Genomic DNA, 16,826 nt, shown 5'->3' with positions numbered 1-16,826 from the left:
GTATGTAAGAGTGTGTTTGTGTGCATGTATGACAGTATATAGTGTAGTGGGGTCACCTGTAGTGTGACATGAACCCAAGCTCGTGGTTGAGGCCATTCTCATGGGTTCAAAACCCATGATTTGGACTCTACTAGGACCTTAGGTTCATGTCAAACTACAGGTGAACCCACTATACTATACACTCAGACGTGCGCACACAAGCACACATACACATGCACTCACGCAGACCCTCTCTCATACACGCACACATACATCCCCCACACATCCTCTCCATCACACACAAACTTCCCAAGCGCAGATACATGCATACTCACATGCACTCACTCTTCCTCCCTCTCCTGGACACACACACACTTAAGTGTATGCAGAATTATGTTTGCAGATGCATTCTATTTTGCTGAAAAAGAACACAATCTGCAGGCAGTCAATCCATGTAATATTTTATAAATTCCTACTTCGGAAATAGATCCATTCTGACTGAAGCTCGGGATACAGAGACTCTAACCTCACACCTTTTAATGCATTGTTTGAGCTGAGATGTCACCTTTTGTTATAAAATCTTAAGTTAACTCAAGAATGTAACTTAAAGGATGTTCTGGGGTTTACATATCAATGAGCCAAAACCTGCAACCCATTCTAAAAGATGAAAGACTTAATAGCGATGTAGGTTTGTTCAATATATCATTTGTTGTGTGACGCTAATTTTTTGTTATAAATTCTGTGTCTTATGCTCCTCTTCCAAAGCTACCTGATGAAGGGGCAGCTAGTCTTCCAAATAAACCCATTGGATTAAACCTGGTGTGTACATGGTCCTTAGTTTTGTCCACCCCAGAGCAACACCGGCACCTCCACATCATGGCAACGCATTGACTATTATTTTCAGAGATGACCAGTATCAGTGGCCCTTCCTGAAGAAGGGCTCATGCCCAAACCTGCTCCTTGGATGCTGCCTGACCTGCTGCGCTTTTCCAGCAACACATTTTCAGCAGTATCAGTGGCATAGTATGATATCTTTTTCTGAATTAGTTTTATTTCTGTTATGGAATTATTTACCATACATGTGACTTGCATGGTACAGGAACAGGAGTGTGTGTTGGGCATACACTGCTCATGGTATGCTCCTTAAGCACTAAAAGGTCCCAAAGCAGTATTCAGCTGATGGTGAGCAATACAGGGCAGAGATTGGTTGAATTGGTTCATCACTGGAAACAGTGTACAGATAAATTTCCCATATTGTTGTACCTTATTACCGCATAATGCTACTAAAACCAGGATGGACTTGTGCCCAAACCGAAGTAATTTGAATCAATAGTTACTGCAGCTTTGTATTGCCTCAGTTTTTACTTATCAAGAAGCCGTGTCCCTCCTCTGCTCGTTTACCAAATTTCACCACTAACTAAAAGCAAATGTGTTCTGGTAGCTTGCAATATCTGAACTTCAAATAACTTGATCTATGTTGTTTCTTTTAAAAATGGGGTTTATTTCTTCCCATCATCTCAAAGAACAAATATACAAATTTGACTTTCTTTTCAACTAAGGCATGTGTAGCCAATGCAAACGAAATTGTGATGTGTCTTCTGAATGTGATACTCCTGATGCCTGCATGTTGGCTTCTATTTTCATTGCAGGTTCCAATTCATAAATTAGGATAACAGGGAGTGGGTCTGTTTTTGTAGTACAAGGTTACTGAAATTTCCTTTGATTTATATGTTTTTGAAATCTCACGCAGTTTTTGAGGAGGCTGCCTGTTGGAGTCAATTATGCTGGTTACATTGATTTTTCTTTTGGAAGAGCAGTAAGTGAAGGGATGGAAAAAGAAACTGGGCTGAATGGCTTTCAGGGCAATTGCTTCATGGCTGATGACCTTTTATTCACAAAAGTATACTTTATTCATAAAATTTGTGAAAACACGTTGCATATTCTGTAATTTTCAAATAATTTTTTGCAATGTAATTTAATGTCTCCTTATCGCTTGTTCTAACCTTGTGTACCCCATTATAATAATAGTCTAAATGTTAATGATATATATTCTATGGTGATTATACTGCCCAAGAGAATTTTTTCCAAAAATATATTTCATTTGTAAAACTTGAAAAGAAACGACAAACTTTTCAACTTGAATATTACAGAAATTGTGATATCATTAAATTTGTCTCCATGCAGCATGTTCTACTTAATAAGATTGTAAGAACCTTGATTTTTTTACAATATACATTCCGTGACTAGTGTATAGTTGAGAAAAAACATTTCAAATTGGAAATTACTGAAAGTGAAGTAGAAATGAGCTTTTCTATTTTTACCATGTTTGATCTGGAGATGCTGCAATACATTTTCAAAACTGTTGATTTTTGCAATGTACATTCTTTGTGAGGCATTCTACATTTTCCAGCCCCTCTGTGTGTACGATGACTGAAAGGCTTTAGAATGCATTTTTTCTTCATTTAAGTCCCTCAGCATCTTTGAGTGTGGCAATCTGCAGTAGTTGGTTGAGGATGACTCTATGCTGGAAGACCCCTCGGCTCGCTGGCTACATCTTGCCCCTTACTAAAGCCTTGCTGCTTGGCTATTCTTTCTACATCCTGCCCACCTAAGTCATCACAGTTGGCATGTGAGAAAGTGTAAGAGCAGCAGAGTGGAGACATTTGTTAGGGAATGGGGTTTAAAATTAGTTGGAACAAATATTCTATGTTTGTACCTGCAAAAAAAAATTCTTTGTCTATAAGTATCATTCTCCCCTTGGAAAATGCGGTGTTTACAGTGGCTGACTCTTTGCAGTGCCCAGCCATTAAAATTGGAAGTAGATTCCAAAAAACATAGTGAGGAGTATGTGGCACGCAGGAATGCAATAAATTTAATGCTTTTGAAAGCCAGAAGGTCAAAAGGTTTGTACTGCGGGATCTAATATTACAAGGAGTAAGAACAAATTTATCTAATTTTGTGAATAATTCCAGAAAACAAATGGTTGTGTGCATACTTCTTAATACCCAGATGCACATTAACAACAGAAAGAATTGCTTTATTATTGTGTTGCAGTCAGAAATGGGAGTGCAGTAGTCAGACATTCTTAGGTGTTGGTTATGGCTTGTGGCTGTCTCGTTCCTTTTACCTTGAGAATGTGGAAAATCCCACTCAGTGGAATGCATTTCCTTTGCACACTGAGCAGGCCCGGCCACTGGTACTATAGTGCTCACTAAGTATTTTTCCACTCGGTAAAAGGAACATTCCTTCTCCAGCTGCAATTAAAGTCAGAGGTTATTTTTTTTTAAAAAAAGCCATTTTAGTATCAGTGTGTTTTTTTTGCTTTTTTTAAAAAAATCATGTAAGTTTGTACAGTTAGCTTGGAATTAATGCAACAAACCGCACACACAATTCTGCATGGTCAATTAAAAATAAAACAACTGCATCATGGGCAACTTTTTCACGCAGAGGGTGGTGCATGTACAGAATGAGCTGCCAGAAGTAGTAGTGCAGGCTGGTACAATTGCATTATTTAAAAGGCATCTGGATGGGTATATGAATAGGAGGGGTTTCGAGGGATATGGGCCAAATGCTGGCAAATGGGACTAGATTAGGTTGATATCTGGTCAGCATGGACAAGTTAGACATAAGGGTCTGTTTCCATGCTGTACATATCTATGACCTCTATTTGCTTTAATAGGATAACGTGTAAGATGGACAACCAATCCAATTCCATCAGTTGTTCAATAGCTAGCTGAGATTACAGTAATACACTTGTCAATTAGTACAATGTATTTGAAATAGTGCATAAAAAAAGTCTTCCCCGTGACTTAGTCTGATCTAATAAAGCTTGTTCTGCAGACCAGTTTGATTTACAAGAATGTCAAGATGGCAGCTGTAACGCATCAATGCTTCTGGGTTAGGGAGGAAAAAATTGGCCAATGTTTCTGTTGGTGGTTAGCCAGCAACCCCGTTCTGAGTAGATATGCATCAAATAAGCACAGGATTGGGTTTGGCAGTGATGCCACTCCCTGTAAATGAACAACCCACTGATACTCACTGTTTGGTTCCCATTTAAATTTACAAGATACCCAACACGAGTGGAACTCTTACACTAATTGATGTCTTTCGAGAGAAGGGAGATGATAAAATCAGGGTGAGGGTTTTGTTTAAAGTTGACAAAGTTTGAGTTCCCAGGTGTTTAAGAGAATAAAACAGCAATATTTCACTGTCTTGAAGAAATTTAAAAAGAAACCTACTCGACTGGGAACAATAAAATGATCTATGGTATAGCAATTATACACCAGAAACAAGAATTAGTCAGGTATTTATGGGGAACAATGAAACTGTGGACAAAACACCAGATTTTACAAGTGTGATCAAGGCAGATTTTCGCAATCTCCAAGATACTGTGACACTGTTAATCACCAAATCTTATTGAAACTTCGTTTCCTTTACAAGAGATTCCAACAGTTCAATTTCAAACACCACATCTTGAATCTCCCTGAAAACTTGCTCTGTAAAGGAATGCTAATTCAGTCTCCCTTTCTAGGACTGTGCTCCTCTGGATTCTTGAGGCTGCATCCCAGGCCAATCCAGTCATTTCACAGCTTCACGAAGCTGACATTAGCCTTGGGGTTTCTCTGAGCTCAACTCTTGTTAAGCTGCAGCAAGCAAATGATACCTGTGAGCTTCCTTCAGCGATACATTCAGCTGTACTGAACGATCAATGGTACTATACTTTTTCATTCAAGTTTCATCTGCTCCAGATGTGCTTTTCTTGAGCTTTAGTTGCCTGAAACTTGCTATAGCAACCTTTCAATATGGATCCTTTCCCCCTTCTATCTGACTGACTAGGTGCCCAAAGATAGCAACCTCTACTTTCTGTGGCCTCCGACCAGTTGATTGAAGTAATTGTTCGGTAGTGGCCTGATGATAAACCTAGCAGTGAGCCCCGCCCTTGTTCCTAGGGTGAACTGAATGCAGCAACCATTGGAATATCCTGAGTGTTACAATATTGACAAGCTGCCAGCCAATGCTGCACAATTGTATATGAAAAAAAACTTAGGTTTCAGCGGCTGAGGAGGAAAGTTTATCATGAACCAGCTGAATTCAGACAGTAAGGAAATGGACAGTGCTACATTTTGGATGAGATTTTAAGCTAATGCCCTTTTTGCTTGAGCATAAATGGGTATTGGGAGAGCAGCCTGGGAAAGGAACCATGATTGCTTCCAAAAAAAAACTCTGCTCTTGGGAACTACTTGTCACTGGTTAGGCTTTCTTCAATTGGTCCTCCCTATAAACAGAGTGTAGGAATGTGAATATTGGGATAATAAAAGTAATAGTATAGTACAATGTTTAGCTTAATAGGAATGCAGATAGTCACATCTTGATTCCCGATTAGCCACAAGTGGATGGAAGCTCATTGATCACCATTGTCCTAGGTTCTAATATGTGTGTAGGCGTGGAAAAGACTGCTGTTGTGGTTGGCAGATTTTTGCTTGGAACAGAAACATCTGTGTAACTCAAATATCAAATATGATAACTATGGTTAGCTTTTCAATTATTTTAATGAGCTTGATATTTAAATTGATAAAAGTATAATTGCATAATCCATAGCCTATAACGATATAACCTTTCTCCTGTAGTAACTATGAATCTTGTTTTCTGCTTAGGTGCTTGCTTTGATGTGGATTTCTGTTAAGTACTTTGTGCTTCTGTCCTTAGTCAGCATTCTTTCTGCACCTGTGGAGGCTGCGAACTTGCTCCAGGGGATGAGCAGTTTTTTTTTTGTCTGCGCCTCCGCAGTCTGTGTGTCTCGATTCCTGTTGCTGTGGTTTGAGTCTGCGAGTCATTCTTCTTGCAAGCTTGTCTCATTTACTTGTAGTCCATTCCACGCCATTTTTCCACATTTCGAATGTGCTTGCAGGATTTCATATCGCTTTTTCCTGTGTTGTCATTTGCCAGATATCCTTACTTTTCTAATCCAGATTTAACACTTTTTCACAGAACAAACTTGACTGTTGCCTGAGATCAAAATCCACATTTGTTCACTGGGAGGTATATGTTATTCAGCTTATTATGTAACACAAAGGCAATGATGCAGACTGCTGTACATAAAAATCTGTCGACACTTAAGAATTCGAGGATTCCTTTGGCTGTGGAATTGCGTGCATTGTTTTTGGATTTCAACCAAGGATACCCTATGATGGTGGTCCAAATATGAACTGGAAATGGTTGTAGGGGGAATTAGAGACTCCTGGTTGAATGTTGCATCCATCTATTTATAATATATTACATTTCTTACATCTGCATCTACTTTCTGTCATCAACCCTTATTTCCTCTTGTCATGTTTGTCATATTTTTGTGTTAATTTTTTCCATTATAATTCCTTTGCACACCTTTTTAATAAAACTGCCTATGTCAAGATAGTGTACTGGAATTCTGCCCTCTTCCCACCCTCTGCTCCAAACTTAGTGGAGTTGTTGTGGTTGACTCTAGCAATTCCTAGCTCCTCAAGTTTGTACTGCAGAGTAGCCTCTATATTCCAACCAACTTTGCCACTTTCTAAATTGCTATAACTATTGCGATTTAATTATAAATTATATTAGATTGAAGTAATTTTACACATATAAGGATGTAATTGTTAACTTTAAAATGTGGACTGGATTCTGTCAATATCCCCTTGTCTAATTAACCCTTAGTCTCTTATCCTGCTTAACCTGAAGATTGTTTGGTTTGATTACCTGAGCACGATGCTGTGGAAGACAGATTAGAGATGTTCTGAAATTGTACCCTTGTGCTGTTTGAGAGATTTGGTAATCCCATGTGGGATGTTCTCTATCATTGGATCATGATCCTCTGAGCATAGACTCATACAGCATGGAAACGGACCTTTTCAGTTCAACCAGTTCAGCCGAACATAGTCCCAAACCAAACTCGTCCCAAACCAAACTAGTCCCACCTGCCTGCTCCTGGCCCATATGCCTCCAAACATTTCCTAATCAAATATCTACCCAAATGTCTTTTAAACATTGTGATTGTGTACCCGCATCCACCACTTCCTCAGGACATTCATTCCACATTCGAACCAGCCTCTGTTTTTTTAAAAAAACTCACCTTTTGTGCATTTTTAACATCTCTCTCCTCTCTCCTTAGAAATGTGTCCCCGAGTCTTGAAATTCCCCATCTTTGGGAAAAGGCAACTACCGTCAACCCTATCTATACTCTCATTATTTTATAAACTTCTTTCAGGTCACTTCTCAACTTCCTATGCTCCAGCCTTTCTTTCCAACTCAAGTCTTCCATAGCCAGCAACATTCTGGTAAATCTTTCCTGAACCCCGTCTGGCTTGATAATATCCTTCCAATAACTGGGTGACCAGAACTGGACACAGTATTCTAGAAGAGGCCTCACCAATGTCCATAAGACATAGGAGCAGAAATTAGGCCATTTAGCCCATCGAGTCTGCTCTGCCATTTAATCATTCAATCATAACTGAGAGGTTTTTCAACTCCTTTTTTCCTGCTTTCTCCCTGTAACCTTTAATCCCCCGGCAATCAAGAACTTATCTGCCCTGTACAACCTCAATAAAATATCCCAAATCCTATTCTCAAAAGGACTGAGCAATGAAGGCAAGTGTGCCAAACGCCTTTTTAACCCCTCTATCTATGTGTGACGCAAATTTTAAAGTATGTACCTGCATCCCTAGGTTCCTCTGTTCTACCACACTACACAAAGCCCTAACACTTAGTTGTATAAGCCCTACCCTTGTTGGTTGTACCAAAATGCAGTACCTCTGATTTATCCAGAATGAACTTCATCTGCCATTTTTCAGCCAATTGACTTATTTGATCAAGATCCATTTTGTAATCATAGATAACCTTTACTTCTGATTAGTTTCTGAAGTAATCTGTGTTTTTGGAGTGTTTCTGTTTGCTCTCAGTAGTTTGGTATGTGTGATTCAGGCCATTCTCATAGTTGATACTAATTCTGTGTTTTCACTGACCGAGCTGGATTGGGAAATTTGTCATGTGACAAAGTGAGCTATGTACTACCTTTTAATTTGGTTTCAGATGTTGGTTTTATCCAATGACTTCATTTAAGAAAACAAGTCCATATCTCGCTGAAGTTTTAGCTTCTAAATGACTTTTTGGAACAGAAAAGGAACAGTAGTATTAATAGAATGCATGTTTATAGAGTAGTCATGCTATACTGGTTCGTCACATACTGAAACTAGTGAATAATTTAGCACTGACTGGAAAAGTATGTAAAGGCCACATTATTAATATACAGAAGTTACCTGGTGTAACCCAATTTCTTTGAAGACTGAACATCCTACTATTTGAACCAACCAGAATGTTGAATCCATCTGGAAGTTGACAGAAAAATCCGATTAAGTAATTATTAAACACACTTTGTGACTAATTTGAACTAACTCCACAAGATACTTGCTTTTGTCACTGCAACCCATTCTAAAAGAATGACAGGTGATAAGAATGACAGGTGTTCTGGCATACCATCAGTTTGGTCTTACAAAGCATACCGTTGTCCATGGATTAGTTTAAAACACCCTTATACTTGGCCTAATCTGTTTGCTTGAACATCCTACATGGTCATGGCCACACCTAGATCTTGTTGCTGCTTTGAATAATTAATGTTCCTTTTTTGAGTGAAGTAGTAGTCATCCTTTAGAAGACTTCAGGAAGAGTATTCAAAGTGGTGTTAATGTATTAGATGATATTGATTAGTTGGGCCAAATAGCCTCTAATGTTTATGGTTTTACCCTGTACATTCTATGCAGCTCTATACATTAATTTGTAGAGTCTAATGCGTGCATTTAATTACTCTGTTTCTTATTCATCATTATTATGTGACAGTGCAATGCATGTCACTGATTTCGTTTGGATGGAGTTCAAAAGGACAAGATTTCAGTATGCTGTCCCCGACAGTGAAAAGAAATACATTAACTCTTTTTGAGCTACTTTGTTAGAAGTAGAGTCATAGAGATGCCCAGCACGGAAACAGACCCTTTGGTCCAACTCGACCATGCTGACCAGATATCCCAACCCAATCTATTCCCACTTGCCAGCACCTGGCCCACATCCTTCCATACCCTTCCTATTCATATACGTATCCAGATGCCTTTTTAAATGTCGCAATTGTACCAGCTTCCAGCACTTCCTCTGGCAGATCATTCCATACATGTACCACCTTCTGTGTAAAAAAGTGGCCCTTAGGGGTCTCTTATATCTTTCTCCTTTCACTCTGAACCTATGCCCTCTAGTTCTGGACTCCCCCACTCAAAGAACAAAGAAAATTTACAGCCAAGGAACAAGCCCTTTGGCCCTCCAAGCCTGAGCTGATCCAAATTCACTGTCTAAACCTGTTACCCAAATCCACCCCAGGGAAAAGACCTTGTCTCTTTATCCTACCAACACCCCTCATGATTTTATAAACCTCCATGAGGTCATCCCTCTTCCTTTGACACTCCAGGGAAAACAGCCCCAGCCTAATCAGCCTCTCCCCATAGCTCAAAATCTCCAACCCTGACAGCATCCTTGTAAATCTTTTCTGAACCCTTTCAAGTTATACAACATCCTTCCGATATGCACCTTTTTCTTTCTACGCCGTTTTTTGAAACATTTGGGTCCTGCATATTCTTTTGAAATATTATTGTCCAATGTCGCGGATGAGACAGTTTAGGCATTTATTTTACACAGAATCTTCTTTACGTCCATAAGACATTAAACCATTGAATGGATGACTGTTTTAAGTGTAATCACAATCAACAGACAAAGATTTGGATTCATCAGCCAGTTGGCCTTATCTTATGTCAAAGTTTTGTGAAATGGATTCAGGTCTCAAGCTTCCATTTTCTCTGGCATTCTTCAGTAAACAGTAGATGTCTAATATTGTAGTGATTTAACATTTCAAGACACAACAGCCCCACTTGTTTGAGTGACAGCCATCTGGTTTGAGGTCTTGTGAATGTGCTGAATTCCACAGCCAGCTGGCCTTAGCCGCTGACATTCCTGGTCACTGTTCAAAGTGTGCACTTTGGGTATAGTTGAGATCCTATAATAATTGACTTTCTGTTTCATTGGAAAGGAGTTAATTTCGTCAAGATGTTTCCATGGGCAGGTCCACTCAGACGCAAAAAGCATTGGAATATAAAAATACTTGGATATAATAACTGGATCCTCTCATATAAAGTTTGTGTGCTTTTGTAGGAGGATTAGGTTGGTATTTTGTTTTTTAGAAGTTTAAAAACACCCCCACACTGACTATGCTAACCGATGGGTTTTGTGTCTTTGCAGTAAAGAGCAGCTTTGTAACGTATTTCTGATTCATTTGGGATTGGGTTACATGAATGAGCAACAGAAAAAGGAAGACATTTTTATTTCCAAACTGGGAAAACCAGTGGAAGTCTGAATTCTGAAGTAGCGGTTGACCTTGTTTAGACTGGAAAGGAACAGCATCCGTTTTTCACCGATCACCCTTTCAGTTTCAGTTATTTTAGAAATGACTTTGCACAGTGATCTTGCTGGATTCAGACAATATCGGAAGCTGGACTGTCAGTATTTAGACCGCTGCAGCTAAATGTAAATTACATAAAATAAAAATTATTGCAGCTAATTAATAACAGAAATTTGAAACCAAGCCAAAGGGATTTTTAAAATTCGATTGCAGCCTGGTAAAGAGGATATTGGAAATTTTGGGGGATTACTTTAACCTTTTCGGTGCTGAATTTCATTTACAAAGCCAAATTTTGAGATTGCTTTTGGTGTACTAATGTATCACAAACTTAACAGAAACATTTAATTTCTGGGTTTTTTTCATCAGACGTTCATAAATGTAGTTAGTTAGTTTGATATTTTTTAGATTTGTGTTGAGCATTTGGGGATTGCTAGCCAAGATGGTCTCTCGAACTCCACTTGGATTGTGGCGTTGGAGATCTTATCAGAGATGTAGGATTTGGGTGACTCAGTGGTTAGCTAGGGATGTGGGTTCGATTCCCGCCTTGTGTGACTCTGTGTGGAGTTTGCACATTTTCCCTGTGTCTGTGTGGGTTTCCTTCGGGTGCTCCAGTTTCCTCCCAAGGTCTAAAGATGTGCAGGTCAGGTGAATTGGACATGATAAATTGCCCATGGTGTTCAGGGATGTGTAGGCTAGGTTTCATGAGTCTGGAGTAAATGTAGAGTAATAGGAGAATGAGTCAGGCTGGGTTCCTCTTCGGAGGGTCGGTGTGGACTTGTTGGGCTGAACAGCCTGTTTCCACACTGGGATCCTATGACTGTTATAAATTTGCGACCCTTTATTGGATTGAGATTGCATTTTTCCATTTCTTATCTCTTCACCTCTTCTGCTGTAGTTCCTAGATTAAGCTGCTTGAAACCACAAAGTTATTTTCTAAGAGAAGTTTATACATAATTGCCCTCCTAATTTCATTAACACTACCGGAACTTTGAAATCTTGAATATTTGCATCTGCCACTGAAGATGTTGTGGTACCATAGCCTTTTCTGAGAAAGAGTTGGTTATTTATCGATAAACTTGTACATGTAATTTAGTTACATTAAAATATTATTTTTCTAACTTTGCCAGTATTAGAAGCTTAATGTCAATAACTGCACCAACCCTCTACTCTGAGGCACAATTCCAACAGGTACTTTTTGTGTTTATAAAGCACCATTATGTTTCCCAGATTAGTTTTCTCCAGGGTAAGAAAAATATTTTCTGTTTGGAGAATTTCTGGAGCATGGTTTTTGCAATTTAAAAAAAAGAGAGCTTTGATTGTACCATAAGTGAGCATTATGGTTTGTATGTTGACCATAATGTTTTTTGTGTAAGTTTTTTTGTCTTGTAAAATATGACCCCTTGCATCATTCAATATCTATTAGTCACTTGAACGACTGTAAGCCAGAGTCTCTGATGTTATCTGTATGTCATGTCGTTCTTTCTCTCTAGTCAAGAGTGTGGTGCTGGAAAAGCACAAAAACAACGCAATACTTGAAACCAAATTATCTATCGCCAATTTTTAAAAAGGCTTGACTAGAGAGAAAGAACAGGAGAAAGTGAGGACTGGAGATCAGAGTTGAGAGTGTAGTGCTAGAAAAGCACAGCAGGTCAGGCAGCATCTGGGGAGCAGGAGAATTGACATTTCAGGTAAGAGCCCTTCATTCCTGATGAAGGACTTTTGTCCAAAATGTCGATTCTCCTTCTCTTCAGATGCTGCCTGACCTGCTGTGCTTTTCTAGCACTACACTCTCAACTCTGATCTCCAGCATCTGCAGTCCTCACTTTCTCCTGTTCTTTCTCTCTAGTCAAGCCTTTTTAAAAATTGGCGATAGATAATTTGGTTTCAAGTATTGCGTTGTTAGCAGATAACAATTAGATAGATTCAGTTCAAATTGCAACATATTGTAAAAGATTGAGGGACCCTGAAAAGTGCTCTTTATAAAACATGATGGTTCGTGAAATTTTAATAGCTAGTCACGTTCCATACTAACAGTGCTTAGTATTAATAAGAGTACCAAAACAGCAATCTGGTTAGAATGTCTGAGGTACACATGTATATGGAAATACTAGTTCTTAGCCAAAAGAAAATGCAGATAAGTTACCACCGTCAGCTGATTGCACCTAATCATTTTGGAAAAGGGAACTTTCATCAATTGGTCTTGAACTTGGAATGAAAGCACCAGTCATTTCTTGACACAACCTCAACATTTTAAACATTTAGAACTTTTGCTATTTTCTATTATTTTGATTTTGTTAAACAAACCCCTTTACCAACTTCTTGAATGCAGAAGCAGAGTTGGAGGGAATGCCATTGGCTCTTTTAACTAATGTTCACTCCTGAATGACTCAATTCTTTTTTTTCTCTCTCTCTGTTCAATACCTCTGTCCTAAACCTTTACCATTATTCTTATACAGGCTTTGGAAGAAGCACAAAAAGCCATTCAGCAGCTATTTGCCAAGATTAAAGATATTAAGGACAAAGCAGAGAAGTCTGAGCAGATGGTAAGTCCAGTGCTGAAATGATTGTTTTAATATTTTAGAATTAAATGCTCCATTAGTGTTGAATGTGACGAACATATTTTAAGAAAAGGGGCATTCAAAAGGAAAGTAGTGATATATTTTTGAGATGGTGATCAGAAAAATGGGCTTGAGGAAGATTTTAGTAAAAGGTGGGAGAGAAATCACAAGGCTTGGGAAGGAAGTTGCAGAAGATGGGATCAAGGTGACAAATTGCAAGGAATGCTATAAGAGGGGAATATACAGCAGGCTAAAATCGGAGGATCACAAGATAAGGGGTAGAGGTGATAGAGGCAAAGGTAAGAGATCATAGAATCCCTATAGTGTGGAAGCTGGCCATTCGGCCCATCAGGTCCACACTGACGCTCTGAAGGGCATCCCCTGTAATCTTGCAGTTCCCATGGCCAATTCACCTAACCTGCACATCTTTGGAGCACCAGGTGGAAACTCGCACAAACATGGGGAGAAAGTGCAAATTCCACACAGATGGTCACCCGAGGGTGGAATCGAACCTGGAACCACTGAGCCACCATATAATTGGAGCCAACACAGGTCAGCATGAATAGGTGGATAAGTGGAAAATCGTGCAGGTAGAAGGGTTTTGGTTATTTTCGTTTTAGTATACAGAGGAATTCTGAAGGCCTGTGGGTCGAGTATTGAAGAAGCTGAGCCTTAAAATAAAGAATGTTTATACCTTTCAAAAACGATTCAGAAACTTTTTTGTTGGATCCAAAAGCTTTTTTAAAAGGAGATTTGCTATAGCTTGCTTTAAACATTTAAATGAATGTTCCATTACTAATTGTGTATTTGAGTATTTTTGTCTTGAATTTTGTGGTGGTAAGAATTTTGCTTACAGTTGATAACACTGCCTAACCTTGATCTAATTCAGCCCATATAGGCTTGAAAGATATGGTATATTTATCGAAAATACAGTTTAACTGGAAATTGTTTATAAACTCTGCTTTTAGGTTAAGGAAATCACACGGGATATTAAGCAACTTGACCATGCAAAACGCCACCTTACCACATCCATCACCACACTCAATCACCTGCATATGCTCGCAGGCGGTGTCGACTCATTGGAGTAAGTAGTTATCAGATGCAGAACTGCATTTATGATTTGGGGTACTGAGGTACTTTAATGATGCTGCCATGTCAGCAGGTATAGAAGAAGTAATCCATTCTGAAAAGGATCCCAATTTCTCAGGTTGTCAAGGTTGGGGGAGAGATAAAATGTTATTAGGTCAAATGACTAATAGTGAATTTAAATGGACTTAAGAGTAGAGGGAAAATTGAAATTAATGGGAACTAGATTCCATTTCATTTCAGCAAGCAAGAGTAAGAATGTGACGCCATTCCTTTGTGAGGTAGTTGTGTGAATCTTTTACGAAGTTGGACAGAAGGGTCTGTTTCCATGAAGCATGACTCTATGACGTGCATATTGAATAATTAATTTTTCCATGTGTGTCATAACCAATTACAATGCAATTTCTGACCCTCTTATGGACCAGATGAGGCCCCCTCAAAATATTTGAAGAAGGTAGCCTAGACCCGAACTTTTCTTATTTTAAAGGCAAATGTAAAGTGCTGTGTTTCAGATGCAATTCACATGTTCAACCTATTCGGCATTAAGTAAAACACAATTTCTTCAAACACTATAGTCAAAATACAACCAAGGAAAGAAGAATTTAGAATAGCTTAACTCCATTGGAAAATTTAACAGAATAATAGATACTTGTAGCTGTTACTACTGAACTGTTTGAATATAGTAACATCCCATAAATACAACCCCTTGACAAAAAGGCAGTCAGAAACAGATTGTCTCACGTGCAGTTCAGCAGCGAAGAGAGAGAGAAAAAAACTATCGAGAGAAAACTGAGTAGCAGCCATGACATATGTACTGCAGCTTCCAACCCTGTTGATATTTTAACAGCAACTGCTGCTGAATCTCAAGGCTAAAAAAACTAAAAACTAGAAATCTTGGTCTGTGAGAGCTGGGCACACCCAGACAGGCTGCTTTTGTTGTTCCAATTTTCTTTTTTAAAAAAAGGCCTCCCAAGCAGTTTACTTTACTTTATGGGCCTTCACTAGCCAGCTCTCCATCTCTGCCTTAAAATCTGTCTTTGGGAAAAGACATGACAAAATATATCTCTTGAAGCTACAGCATTGTTATGCCCCCCCCCCTCTCTTTTCTTAAAGATGACCTCTGTTCAAAAATTTCATGAATCATCATGTTCGCAGAAAGCACTTATCAGGGTCCCTCGATCATTTAAATTATGTTGCAATCTGGAACTGTATCCATCAAAGTTGTTATCTGCTAACAATGTAGTGTTTAAAGCTAAACTGTTCATCATCAACTTTTAAAAATGCATGACTAGAGAGAATGTTGGTTCTTATCCCTCAGCACTGCAATGGAGTGTCAACCTTGATCTTTATGCAGTAATTCCTGGGTAGAATCCAGAATCTTGATTCAGTGGTGCCTGCTAGCAACTGAGTCACCAGTGGTTTCACACTATTGAAATAACTGTCATACAAATCTATTATTTGTCTTGGTTCTTTCATAAATGTAATATGATTTGCTCAAGAAAAATGTTTTGTTCGGAGTATAAGAACAGCAATAGGTTGTTGATACTCTCCAATCCATTCCGTTATTCAATGATGTCCTAACTAATTTGTAAACCAACCAATTTGTAAGCCTACCTTTGCTTCATATCCCTTAAAATCTTTGGTTAGCAAAAATCTAAAAACTTGCTCAATAAAAATTATTAATTTTAGAACATCTTGGAAAACGTTTTGTTAAAACACTGTAATCCTGACAATAGATCAAATGAAACCCAGTGTATAAATTCTGATGCTTGAGTGCATTGTAATATTGTGAAACCTTAATCACCAACACTATTCTCAAGTTGCTACAAACATTTGGATCAACAGTTGAATCACGTTTATGGTATTCATAATTTGGGAATAAAAATGAACATAGAATTGGTGGCTTTGAGAGCATATTTTACCTCTGTAGGGCCATGACTCGTCGCAGACAATATGGAGAAGTGGCTAACCTCATGCAAGGAGTGGTGAACGTGTTGGAACATTTTCACAAGTATATGGGTATTCCACAGATCCGTCAACTTTCTGAAAGGTAAAAAGCAAAGCTTCTGTTAAACCTGAGATTGCATATTGAGTGGTTTCCTTGAAGAAATAAGAGACCTGAGTTTCCTTGAAAAGATTAGCAACTCCTTTCCCCCAAACTCTCATACAGTTTCTTTAGTTTTTGAATACCTATTGGTGTATCTATGAATGGTTTAAATTGGCAACTTCTTTGTATATTATTAATCCCCTGCAAGTGACGTGAACATAATTTAGTTCAGCACCTTGGCTGTTGACTGTGTTTGCAGATCGAGGTGAGTGCCATTTCAGGTTTGCTTATCTACATAGCTTTTACATGGAATGAAGAGAACTCTTGGCAGATGAGTGAGTAGTGCAAACTCAGTACCAGCAAAATCTGTGACCAGCTGTTTCTGCTCTTGTTCTGTGCAAGAGTGAAATAGAGTGTAATAACTTGTAAAATATTTATTCTTCACTTATGGGTATCACGAGCAAGGCCAGTATTTATTCCCCATTCCTAGGAGAAGCTGGTGGTAGTCAACTCACTTCTGAAACAACAGCCGTCCATGTATGGCTGTATACTTGTAAGTTGAGAAGACGTGGTACACAAGGATAGTCGTCTTATTTGCATTCAATTTCAACAAGGTAGGTCTAGTTTAGTTTGGGATTATGTTTGGGATGGACTGATTGGACCGAAGGGTCTGTTCCAATGCTGTATGACTCGATAA

General features: G+C 38.7%; 1 protein-coding gene across 1 annotated transcript in view; it reads left to right on the top strand.

Annotated features, from left to right (window-relative positions):
• vps53 (VPS53 subunit of GARP complex) overlaps positions 1–16,826 on the top strand; it is a 231,859-nt gene that overhangs the window by 48,288 nt on the left and 166,745 nt on the right. The window contains exons 5-7 of the mRNA XM_043718341.1: positions 12,895–12,981; positions 13,965–14,080; positions 16,013–16,132. Of these exons, the coding sequence (XP_043574276.1) occupies positions 12,895–12,981; positions 13,965–14,080; positions 16,013–16,132 (323 nt within the window). The remainder of the gene's footprint in view (positions 1–12,894; positions 12,982–13,964; positions 14,081–16,012; positions 16,133–16,826) is intronic.

Source organism: Chiloscyllium plagiosum, chromosome 28 (assembly GCF_004010195.1).
Source record: "Chiloscyllium plagiosum isolate BGI_BamShark_2017 chromosome 28, ASM401019v2, whole genome shotgun sequence".
Classification (NCBI taxonomy): domain Eukaryota; kingdom Metazoa; phylum Chordata; class Chondrichthyes; order Orectolobiformes; family Hemiscylliidae; genus Chiloscyllium; species Chiloscyllium plagiosum.
Note: the sequence above shows the minus strand (reverse complement) of the source record. Positions and strands in the feature narration are given on the sequence as shown.